Below are 12,796 nucleotides of genomic sequence, written 5' to 3' on the forward strand. Positions count from 1 at the left end.
GAAATAGAAAAATGTATTAAGTTTGTGTGTTTACTTCTAAAAGCAAAGATAAAAAATTGATGAAAATTTGTTTAGAATTTATTTTATATATATATATATATATATATATATATATATATATATATATATATATATATATATATATATATAATTTTATTATAAAAAGACATTATTGTTTTCTTTTTATCTTATTAAAAAAAACAAGTTTAAAATTAGTAAAATTAATAAGATTAGTAATAAAAATGTAATTATTAAATTATAAAATTAATAATGATTAGATTATAATAAAGTAAGAGAAAATATTGTTGAGTATAATGATTATGCTAAATCATGGTAGTGATGAAATTTTTGTAGCACATAATGAACTATAATAAGATAGAATGGTAGTTAATAGGACCCTAATGAAAATGCCAAAAAAGATATTCTATCAATAACCAATCTAACATAAAATACAAAACGAGTAAAGAACAGGTTACCAAAATACGATCCATAGTCTCATTTTCTTTGTATAAGCAGCACATAAGCGTGTCTAAACCCATTCGTTCCCATGTAACCAAAATTTTCCTTTATATACAAACAATCAAGTTTAATATGTAACCAGAAAGGATAACTTTAATATGAGTTAGATTAAATCAACAATTCAAAGGACCTCCCATAACAAACATAGCATCAAAAATTGAATGTCTTGCAAAAGCAACCAAATCCCCACCTCCTCCCCCCGGATCACATTGATCCTACTTTTGCTTATCAACAACATCTGAGTAACTAAAGCCAACGAGAGATCCTTGAGGAGCTACCATATTAATTGCCTAAATCACACCCCTCGGCTCATTAAACAAGTCACCGAGGCTCACTACATAACCTTTGTTCACTTCAACAAAAAGTAACTCCATTTGAAATTAAAAATCTCTTAAATAAGTTTCTTATGAAAAGGTAGTGATTGGCTATTACCAATATTTTTATTAAAATAAACAACACTATCAATATAGCTCATAACCTATCAACTCTCATTCAAAACCCTTTTTTGGACCATGTATTGTCGAGACAGCTATAGCTATAAATGTGACATCACCATTTTCATGGTCAAAAAAAGACTGATTTTGTTTATACTTTATAAAAATCAGAGTATCACTTTTAATAAAAATATTGCCGAATTTGTTCCCAATAAAACATGATAAATACGTTATCAAAGCATTTCCGAAGAAAAATATTTTTATTCATTTTAAAACATTTGGATATCATTGTCAATACAAAAACATAAGCATAAACAGAATCTACATTCATTATCACTAGTGATTTATATCTTCTTAATCTCTCAGTGTAATGTGATTTCATATCAACATATGTGATATAAATAAACTGAGTGAGTTGGGTTGGGAAACCTGGTGAGTATATAGGGTTTTCAACCCATAATAAATAAGTTTATTAACTTTATCAAACCAAAAAAACCCGATTATCCGTTCCCGTTATCCCCACTTTATGTCCCTAAAACATCTAACACAATGGACCTAGTCTAAGGGGCTTTCATCGGTGTGATAACACATGCTTCGGGGGTTCCTCAACAATTCATGTCAAATAAGGCAACCATGTGGGAGATGTAGTACTGCTGGTGAGCACACAGTTCAAATAAACACCTACAGGTTGCAAGCCTGCTAGCGTTCCACTAGATTGTCTAGAATAGTCCGTGGTCGTCATCTATACTCGGCTAGATGACTGGATCATCAATAACATCTATATCGAGACATCTCATTATTTTTATTTTGTCACACAAGAACTATTACATCTACTTATATTTTACCCAACACGTTTTGTAGATATAAAATACATATACAGTTTAAATCATTTAAAACGTGTATAAAAATATTTCACCCAGCATAGACAACAAGTATTCAGATAATATGCACACATAGCACGTAATTTATATTAAATACTTCATATCTATGTGTAAGATGAAAGGGACCATGCACTCACTTGAAAAGGTGGTGATTCCGAACTCAGACAGCGCTTCGCTTCTTAAAAATAAATTCTTTCAACAAAACCTAGTATTATTACCACTAGAGTTTAGTATATTATTCGTCGAGACTAATTAATAATCTAGCTATTATTACTATTATATAAGAGTTAAACAATACTTATATAACCCATAATAATAGCCCAAGTACTTATTATAAGTTCCTAATAACGTTACTATAATTAAATAAAAATTATATTAAAAATAGCGTAGACGTAGCTCACTTACAGCGGATTTTATAGAAAACTGAAATTTGCTTGGAGCAGCGTTCTCGAGCCGACCGATCTTAAAAATAGCGTAGGCGTAGCTCACTTCCGACTTCTAAAATCCGTAACTTTCACATACGACCTTCGTTTTTTACGTTCTTTATATACACGCGTAGGTAAAAATAAGATCTATAACTTTCATTTTGACTCCGTCGGCTAATTCTCAACTGATCTTAAATTTAACAGTACGAGGAGATTATATTGTTAAATGTCCGCGTAAAATTCATAACTTCTACATACAGACTTTGTTTTCATCTGTATTTTTACCGTTGAATTCCTGTTAATGAGATCTTCAATTCTCATTTAGGTCGCGTATGCCAAAAACCACTCGATTTAAAATTCGAGTTTCGGGTTGTGCACTGCTAAGCCAAATCTTAGAAAATTCATAACTTACTCATACGAAGTCAGATTGGGGAGTTCTTTTATTGTATGTTCTCGGTTTAACGTATACTAAAACTTTTGTTTAGATTTCTAAGGCTAAAAAGTCCTTCATCGTAAATTCACTATTTACGTCTCCCAGTGTCGTGCCGGTTCTGCTGTAAAACTTCGACGAACCATAACTTTTTCAATATAACTCGGATTTCAACGTTCTTTATATGTACGGAACCCTTGAGACGTATTCTAAAACTTGGTTAAGATTATTTATTCTAAATAATATTTTGTCAAAAATTCATTTTGCGACCCCTATTATCTCTAAATTGACTAGCTCAGATTTACGAGCGTTACAATTATCTCCTCCTTAGAATGATTACGTCCCAAAATCATCAACGAAATAGGGTTCACATGATGACTCCATATGTTATCTCTTCATCTTAAGTAATAACCGTAAATTTGATGTTTCTTCGAACGAATATCTAACTCTAAGACTTCCTGATTGCATGCGGTGCTCGATCTTACACTTGCTCCCTATCTCACGTTAGACTCCAAATTATGACCTTCAAGTCACAATCTCGATCCTTACTGCTTCTTCTTCTTAACAAACTTAAGATAATTTATTTTCTTACTAAACTGGACCGATTTGTCATATTCTAATGACTTATCATCGTATGTTCCCACGCTTAGACTCAGGTCTCTTAGAGTCTTCCAGAATATACTATACATTTCTTCATGTTCTAATCACATCTTAAAAGGTAGCATTTCTAGCTACAAGCAACTATCACGATACCTCTACCGATCGCTTTGATTATCTTTTATTTCAATCTTCCGACTTAAGTCAGATGCTACATCAAACTTGGTTCTCTGAACCACTTAACATACTTATTGTAGTCGGACTCAATTCAATATGACCACTAGGGTCGGAATAACAATCATCCTCTTAGTCATTACCGAAATGATGGTAACGACATATTTGAATAAAACGGTATCAATTACTACCTTCTTGGTAACCTTGTGACTTTCCCTGATCCAAGCGTGAGTCCTGTGCTTCCGGTAGTATAAGCCTCTACTACCTTTCACACCTACTCATACTCGTCCTAAGTATTGTCTCGTAGTTCACCCAAGTCAGCATACAAGAAAATCACATAACAACTTGACACATTAGATAACAAAACGAAGGTTTTGTATCATTCCTTGAAACGATTACATAGGTGTTCAAGTTCAACTTATAATATGCCTCTAATAGGCTACACCACGTGGTATTATTTACACGACTACTCCATAGATCCTCATTCCTGATCCCTTTCATTTCCATCTTCTTTGTCAAGGATCATATGGAACGATCTTGCCTTCGGTTTCAGTGGAATGTTTGGTCTTGCCGCCTCTTTCTTCTTCGGGCAATCCTTAGCAACGTGCCCTTCTTCACAGCATTCATAACACACCCTTTTGCTGGTGGTGCACTCGTTGGCGTAATGTCCTGTCTTCCCACACTTGTAGCAAGTCACTTCCTCGCTACATTTCCTGAAGTGCTTCTTCTTGCACTTCTCGCACCATTTCACTTTGTTTCCTCCTCCGCTAAACTCCTTTGAACCAGAGTTGATCTTCTTATTGGGCCTCGTAGACCCATCAAACTTCCTCTTTTCGCCAACCTCAATCTTGTTGGCAGCTCTTCTCTTAATCATATGCTCCACCGACTTGGCAACCCAGATAGCTGCCTCCAGAGTAGGTGCCTGACGCACTAGCACCGCGTACTCCCATGGAAGTCCCTTTGCGTACTTGTCGATTTTCTTCAGCTCATCTGGAACAAGATGTAAGGCGAACTCCATCTTCTCTGTGAAGTTTTTGGTGTATTCATTAATTGACATGCTTCCTTTCTTCAAGGTCAGGAACTGGTTCTCTAGCTCGAGCAGGTTTTGGGCTGAGTAGTACTTGCGTTTGAACTGCACCAAAAACTCTTCCCATGTCAGTTGCAGGGGCTCATTGGGGCTTAGAGTCTTCCCCAGAGTATTCCACCAGCGTACAACGCCTCCTCGGAATTGACGTACTGTAAAGGTGGTCTGTACCTTGCATCTGCAACCACACGTCATGAAAGCTAACTCCATCTCTGAGATCCAATCCATGACTCCGATCGGATCTTCCTTTCCAATGAAAGTCGATGGCTTGCAAGTCAGAAAATCCTTGTAGTTGCATCCATTCCTCTCGACTCCGTCATACTGGTTGTTTTGTCGAACTATTGGTGGGTTGGCTTGACCAACAATCCCACTGTAGTTCCCTCCTTCTAATTGCCCATCGTTCAATTCGGGCTGTTCAATTGGCAATGTAGCTTCATCCATATTTTCATGCAACATTTGCCTCATCTCTTCCCATTGTTCAGCCAACATAGCCTGTATCATGGCTTGTACTCCAGCCATTGTAATTGGCTCAGGAGCATCTGCTACAACAGGTATTTATTCAATCACTGGTGGTTGATTCCCGTTCCCATTTGTATTCCTGGCTCCACTACGGGTTCTTGCTATTTCGATCTATATACCAAATCAGACGTTCGGTGTGCAATGACGAGAATTAAGATAGGAAAGATTTTATTTACGATCGACGTGTAATTCTCCCTATTTATCCAAAAAGTTATATGCCAGTTCTAATACTATAATTAAATGTTTAGAAATCTGAACACATAATGTTTCTAGATCCGATCAGCAACAGACCATAAATCCGATCATAAAATGCATATCATAAATCATTTAGCACATAAAAGCATGTTAGGCATTTTCCCTAAATTAGCTAGTGCTTGTGTCTATTTAGGTGCTTTACCTAAATTTTATTAGACACACTCCTCACAATCCTTGCTTAGCATTCTAAGTTTAAGTCTAGAAATAAATCCTTATTCCTAGTTCGCTGAAACTAATGCTCTGATACCAACTGTGACATCCCATTTTCACGGCCAGAAAAGACCGATTTTGTTTATGCTTTATAAAAAATAAGAGTATCTCTTTTAATAAAAATGTTGCGGAGTTTGTTTACAGTAAAACATGATAAATACATTATCAAAGCATTTCCAAAGAAAAGTATTTTTATTCATTTTAAAACATTGGGGATGTCATCGTCAATACAGAAACATAAGCATAAACAGAACTTACATTCATTATTACTAGAGATTTATATCTCCTTAATCTCTTAGTGTAATGTGACTTCATATCAACACCTGTGATATAAATAAACTGAGTGGGTCAGATTGGGAAACCTGGTGAGTACATAGGGTTTTCAACCCACAATGAATAAGTTTATTAACTTTATCAAACAAAAAAAACCTGATTACCCGTTCCCGTTATCCTCACTTTACGTCCCTAAAACATCTAACACAAGGGACCTAGTCTAAGGGACTTTCATCGGTGTGACAACACATGCTTCGGGGGTTCCTCAACAATTCATGTCAAATAAGGCAACCATGTGGGGGATGGAGTACTACTGGTGAGCACACAGTTCAAATAAACACCTACAGGTTGCAAGCCTGCTAGCATTCCACTAGACTATCTAGAATAGTTCATGGTCGTCATCTATACTCCGCTAGATGACTGGATCATCAAATTATAATGTCCAACATTATAATGTCCATAAATCCATCAATGACCCAATTTTCCAAATTTGGCCCGGACCTTTCTAATGGACCTCATACTAATGCTCAATATTCTCCTTAGTCAATAATCCTAACCCAATTGGCCCACGAAGGCCCACAACAACCTATTCCAAGAATTGGCCCAAACTGAGGCCCATAAACGTGAAGTCCATATCTATATTGGGCCACAAGGCCCAATAAGCCCAACTATTCCAATATTGGCCCAAGATATATTCAGATCCAACAAACCGCAAGTTCAGGCCCAAAACCATTAAGGCCCAAAGGTTTGAAGTTCACTAAGGCCCAAGTCCTCCTGAGAGCGTATGCCCATCGTACCTCTTCTGTACGCTTAGCGTACTGAGCAAATGGACTGTATGTGCATCGTACTGCATAGTACGCCCAACGTACAAACAACTCATGCATAACATCCATTAAGTGCTTAATACATGATCCAACAAGTCCAAATCACAGATCTGAGCTATACTTAACATCTAAACCCATAAAGTCATTGACTTGGTGACTTTGCATGCCCCAAACAAACCCAAACTCCAAAAATGGTATTCTACTTCCATAAAAGTCACCCTAACTCAAGCATGAACCCATTAAGACCATCAAGATGACAACTTTCTGTCTTAGGGACTCAAATAGCATCAAGGGTGGCAACCCCAAGCCTAAAAACGGATTTGGAACCATAAAGCTCCATTCTTGGGATGAAAAAGATCCAAAAACTCAACATAATAGATCTAAGCATTCAATGTTCAAGTTTAGAGCTTTATACCTTCATCAATCCGAAAATGAGTCACAAAAGCCAGATCTATAAGCTTCTTCTTGATCTCCATTTGTGCATCTAACTCCACCTTCTTGAAAAATGAGCAAAACACTCCAAAAATGGACTCCATAAGCTCAAAATGCCACCATGAATGGTATAATATGATTTCTAGGGTTTAGAGGGGTGGAGGCTGAAGATATTAGGGTTAGGTTAATAGATAAGGAGTGTAAATAGGGTCCAAGACCCTAAAATAGAGTTCTGATATGACTGGACTACGCCCAACGTACATATGGTACGCCCAACGTACTCCGGGGAAGATTCGCAATCCTCCTGGTTAGTATGCCCAACGTACTCCAGAGTACATCCAGCGTACTACCTTCTTTGCTAGTACGCCCCGCATAAACTTTGTGTACGCCCCTGTGTACTTGGCTAAGCCTGAAAACCACGAAACTTCTGAATGCCATAACTTCTTCGTTATAAGCCCGATTTCGACATTCATTATATCCACGAAAAGGTGAGGAGAAGCCCTATACTTCTAACAACTTAAACCTCTCTTTAGACCTTCCGAACAAAAATCCATTTTCTACAAAAACCCGAACTACCACTTTACCGAAATATCCCTAGACTCCAAAACACAAACTGAACACCCAGATCACTTCTAATACATCACCCGCACCCAAAAGGGTCTAGATCTTACATTCCTAAGAGCCATAATCCTTATAATGACTGACCTTTGAGCCACCGCCTTAGATTAGGAATTATAACATCAAAGAATTTTCATGAAACGAATGGAGCACATTATACATATAATATTCAAATAATGTATAAAAACATTATTTCACATAAGGAAAACACAAGTCAAAGTATATCATACATCCGGGACAAGTGTTGATGGGGTAAAGTACTCAACTTAATTGTGTAGTCTATCCTCCAATGAATTCTTATAAGATATATAATTAATACGGAACACCTATACACACCTAATAAGATATAGTTAACACTAATATAATCAATGATGTGCTAATTAGGATACTGAACTTAATTAACTCCACCCTTAGAGGTGCATTACTTATCCTTAAGGCATCTATTGATAAGACCGATTGCCTTCCTGATGCCTAAATATCAAGTTTCAAGGTTCTTATAGTCTGGATATAGAAAAGCACATAACTCATGTGTCCTACAAAGGGAATTCACATGACCTTTATGAATGATACCTCACACTAAATAGACCAAAAATAACAAACTACTTTACCAAATATGATTTTAACACCTCAAAGGCAAATTTTAAATATTTTAAATGATAAAGATACTTTCTAAACCTAATTCTAATTGTTTTAATTCACTCATACCATCATTAACACCACTGGATCATGGATCAAGAGGTTATTTCTAAAACTTCATTTTTATACTTTAAAACTTCAAAAAGGATGGCTAGTTTGAGTTTTCATTAATGATTTGCATTGGTGATGATATGAGTAAATTTATAAACATATTAAGAAATTAATAGCATGATTAAGTACTAAAATCAGTGGATAATGGGTGTTTTTTTTTCACTTTTGAACTTAAAACTCCATTAAACCACCAAAAACTCTCATTCAGTCAAACAAATGAGTTCAACATCATGACTTAGAATCAGAACTATTAAATTCAAAACATATTTTACATACTTAATATAAACCTATAAGTTAAATTACAATGGATCCATAAATGAAATCATAAACCTAGAGTTTAAGAATCCACCATTAAATCTTTATAATTCTATTAGAGTTTATTATAAACATTAACACTACAAGTGAACTCAATAATCACCACCAGATACAATAGTTTAAATAATTATCATGAATTACTGTTTATAGTTCAAAATCTAAGATACAAATCACTTGATTTCGTCAAATAATTGCTTAAATAAGAACCTAGGCCTAAATTCTTCATCAAAGCTTCAATGACATAACTCTACGGATAGTTGTTGATGAAGTGATGTTTTAAGAAAATAATAGGAATTAGAAACTCTATTATTGACTAAATGAAGAATGAAAATCTTACTGGAGCTTAAGATCAAACCATGTCTATGGAGATTAGGGATTTATAGAGACAAATTTAATCCTTCAAGCTCTAGTGATGAACTCTTATAAACCAAAACATCAAGGAATAAAGTAATGATCTTCAAACCAACATGGATTGAGAGAACATAGCCATACTAAATCCCCCCACATATGATTTTCTTTCAATTAAACTAGTGAAAGATAACTCCCCATCTTATGTCTTAGTTTTCATCACACGGTAAGAATGAACCTCTTTTATTTATATATATATATATATATATATATATATATATATATATATATATATATATATATATATATATATATATATATATATATATATATAAACAATATATTTTTGCAGCTTCTCATAAAAACTTAAAGTGCTAAAAGTTTAATATTGCAGTCAAGTTATGTTTAACGTTATTTAAAATGTTGATATAATATGTAAGTTAAAAAAAATAAGGATTAAATACAAACAAAATTTAAACTATTATTTTAATAAATAAATTTTTTTAATTTATGTGGGTTGAAAGAGATTAATTTTATAATAAAAAAAAAAAGCGGGATCTGTGAGTAAAATAATAGAAGTGAAAAAAAAGAGGGTAAAAGGTGAATGGTCGAATATGTAAGATGGGAAACAGTTGTGGGTACGTGGAAAGGTTGACTTGGGTTGATGCTGTCAGCCACTATCACACACTGATTCTTGCAAGATTAGGACCACTATACCCTTTGACAATGACCAAACACCACTCTCTATGAATAATGGTCTCACATGACTTATCATCATCATCACCGTAATCATACCTCCATGCAAATCGGAGCCTTTTTTTATACCATAATCATAATGTTTCATAATCACAAATGTTATCCCATAATTACAAACATATATGTTTTCTAAAATTAAAATCATATATAACAATAAATTTTGTGATATTTAACAAAATGTTATCGCATAATTAGTGACGGAACCAAAAACTTTAATATGGACATAAGCATAATCAAAATTTAAAATAACAATTGGATCATTAAAATCTGGATAAAATTTAAAGCTTTTTGAAATTGTAATTTTTTTAACAAAAGTTTTCCAATTGATGGTGGAATACGGATCTTACTATTGTTTCTAAACTCTTGGTAGCAATCATTTTGATTCATGAGAAGAAAAAAAAAGCAAGCAACAAGGTTTAATACTTCGAACTGGAGGTGCAAGGTACTTAAGCTTACATATATACAAAAAATTAATATGTATAGTTTAATATATAAATTTTATTTTATGGGTAAAGTTGTACTCCAACAACCCATCTAGCTCCACCACTACGCATAATAAAGTCTATGATGCATAAGAACTTGTCCTAAAACCCATATCATTTTCTTAGAAACAAGAAAATATAGTATTAAAAAACGAATAATATCTTATACCCCAGTACATTTTATAATAAATGCGACATGTATATTACAAGAAAATCTTAAACTATAAGTTACTTGTCTAAAGTTCATCAATCAAAAAAGATAGAATATCAAAAAGGAAGTAGACAATTTGATATATAGAACCACATAAAATTTGTGTGTGAGAGAGAGAGAGAGAGAGAGAGAGAGAGAGAGAGAGAGAGAGAGAGAGAGAGAGAGAGAGAGAGAGAGAGAGAGAGAGAGAGAGAGAGAGAGAGAGAGAGATTAATATTAAATTATATATAAGCAGCTTCTTTGGGAGTCTATCTGGATCAATACATCAGTGCCCCCCACCCCGCTTTGTATGTATTTAAGCTACCCCAACTCCCAACAACATATATACATTTACAAACCCCACAAACACACCCTCCTCCCCCTCTCTCTCTCCCTCTTTCTTTCTCTCTCTCAGCAACACCCCAGAGGTGAGACAATGAAGCACAGCGTCCGTTATGGTGTTCCTTTAATCTTCATGCTTTCCCTTATTGTCTTTTCACATACATCTGCGCGTTTCTTGCACACCAAACCAGGTAATCAAACCTTTTTCCTTTTAACTTGATAAGCTTCTTAACAAAATCTAACGTTTTTGGATGAATATACAGGTGAAAAGATGGTGGAACACGATGAATCGATCAACAGCAGTGAGGGATCTCTTGTTGAGTTCGACACCATCAACTCCATGAATGTAAATTACCTTCTTTTTTAAGTTTCTTATACCAATTAACTAACTATTAGGTGTTTATTGATTATCTTTTTATTTGGGAATGATTTAATTTATAGGAGCTTATGGGCATGGAGAACTGTGGAAGTGGAGACGAAGAGTGTTTGAAGAGAAGAGTTCTTGCTGAGGCTCACCTGGACTACATTTACACCCAGCATCGCAAACCTTGAAATATATAAGTCGTATTTCACCTTCTCGATCTATATAACTTTTTCTTTCTCACTGTAACATATATGTCTTAAAAGGAGAATCTAGATGGAGGAATAGCAAAAATCATATACTCACTGGGAGTCCGAGTGTAAACCTTGTAATTTTAACTATATCAACACTAATTCTAAATAACATATTATATAATATGCGTTCATGAGCATCTGTATCTATATATTCTCTTATATGTTGGTGGGTGGTATATGACCCCAACTAGTTTCAGGTAATCTAAAGGTCATACTCATAAGTTAAAAATTAAATTAAATTAAATTAAATTAAATTGTACATATGTTTTATATATTAAGGAAGTTATGAGACAGTTGGACGTCAGTGAAGTTGACCAACAGATTTGGACATTTAATATTGTCACGGTTGTAAATTTTGAGGGTTTTAGTTACCATCAATTTCTCAACAAGAAACCAGATTCAAGTACAGAATAGGAGTTGAAATATGCTATGTTTTCTATTAGACTATAAATATATGAAGAAATTAAATATTTTTAATTTTTTTTTTCTATTTATCCTCCTAGTTATATAAAATAATGATCTAATCCTACTTATATCTTTCTACATGTAGATTCTATTAATTTTCTCTCATAATCTCCTCTATTAGTTTTGACATCTGTTGTGGTATTTGGCCTAATAGTAAGGAATGACTCTCAAATAAGAAGTCATAAGTTTAAGTCTTACTATGAAATATAGATAGTGTTTATGAGTAAATTATGAGTAGGTTAATTTGTCGTTTAAGAAAAAAATAAGATAAATAGGAATAAAAAGTAAAAATATAAATGATATCTCTAAATACATTGTATTTATTTATGTAAAAATAACATCTATTTCCTTCCCTTATTTAAAAGGTTTTATCATTTACCTACTATTGAGAAATTTCTTTTAAGAAGAATTACTTAACAATTAACAATTAAAAGTACAACTCTACAAGTACATGATATCTTTTATGGTGTCATAGCAGTGTTCTAAAAGGCGCGTCATGGCGTGAGGCGTGGCGTCGCCGTTACGAAAAGTTTTATAACGTTGATGTTAGGCGTGGCGCGTGGCAAGGCGTGATATGGCATGCCATGGCGCGTTATGACGTGTTATGACGCGTGTTTTTTCGTTTGAGACACGTTTTTTTGCTCTTTTTTTATACATTTTCTAATCGGACATACAAGTATTGTGTTTTTTATTAGCTTTCTGTTATTAGTTGTTGATATAACACTTCTAAAAACTAGGTATATTTGATATAAATTTATATTTATGCGGTAATATAATTATAAATTAATACAAAATCACCGCCTTACATCACGCCTTGAAAAACGCCATGGCTCGTCATAACTTGTTAAGCTTGAGGCTTGG

At 34.1% G+C, this 12,796-nt stretch overlaps 1 protein-coding gene across 1 annotated transcript; it reads left to right on the forward strand.

Annotated features, from left to right (window-relative positions):
• Window positions 1-10,815: 10,815 nt before the first annotated feature.
• LOC144999900 (phytosulfokines 3-like) lies at window positions 10,816-11,591 on the forward strand. The gene is made up of 3 exons (XM_078959056.1): window positions 10,816-11,046; window positions 11,119-11,201; window positions 11,297-11,591. Exons 1-3 carry the CDS (start codon window positions 10,824-10,826, stop codon window positions 11,405-11,407), a joined length of 417 nt encoding a protein of 138 aa, XP_078815182.1. The 5' UTR covers window positions 10,816-10,823; the 3' UTR covers window positions 11,408-11,591.
• The last annotated feature ends 1,205 nt before the right edge of the window (window positions 11,592-12,796 follow it).

Source organism: Lactuca saligna, chromosome 6, assembly GCF_052625555.1.
Source record: "Lactuca saligna cultivar CGN05327 chromosome 6, ASM5262555v1, whole genome shotgun sequence".
NCBI lineage: Eukaryota > Viridiplantae > Streptophyta > Magnoliopsida > Asterales > Asteraceae > Lactuca > Lactuca saligna.

What these genes read in the sequence shown, in the direction of transcription:
- LOC144999900 (XM_078959056.1), top strand. Translation starts at nt 10,824, where the DNA reads ATGTATTTAAGCTACCCCAACTCCCAACAACATATATACATTTACAAA. An exon ending in TTTCTTGCACACCAAACCAG is followed by an intron (nt 11,047 to 11,118) that starts GTAATCAAACCT and finishes ATGAATATACAG; the next exon opens with GTGAAAAGATGGTGGAACAC. An exon ending in ACACCATCAACTCCATGAAT is followed by an intron (nt 11,202 to 11,296) that starts GTAAATTACCTT and finishes TTTAATTTATAG; the next exon opens with GAGCTTATGGGCATGGAGAA.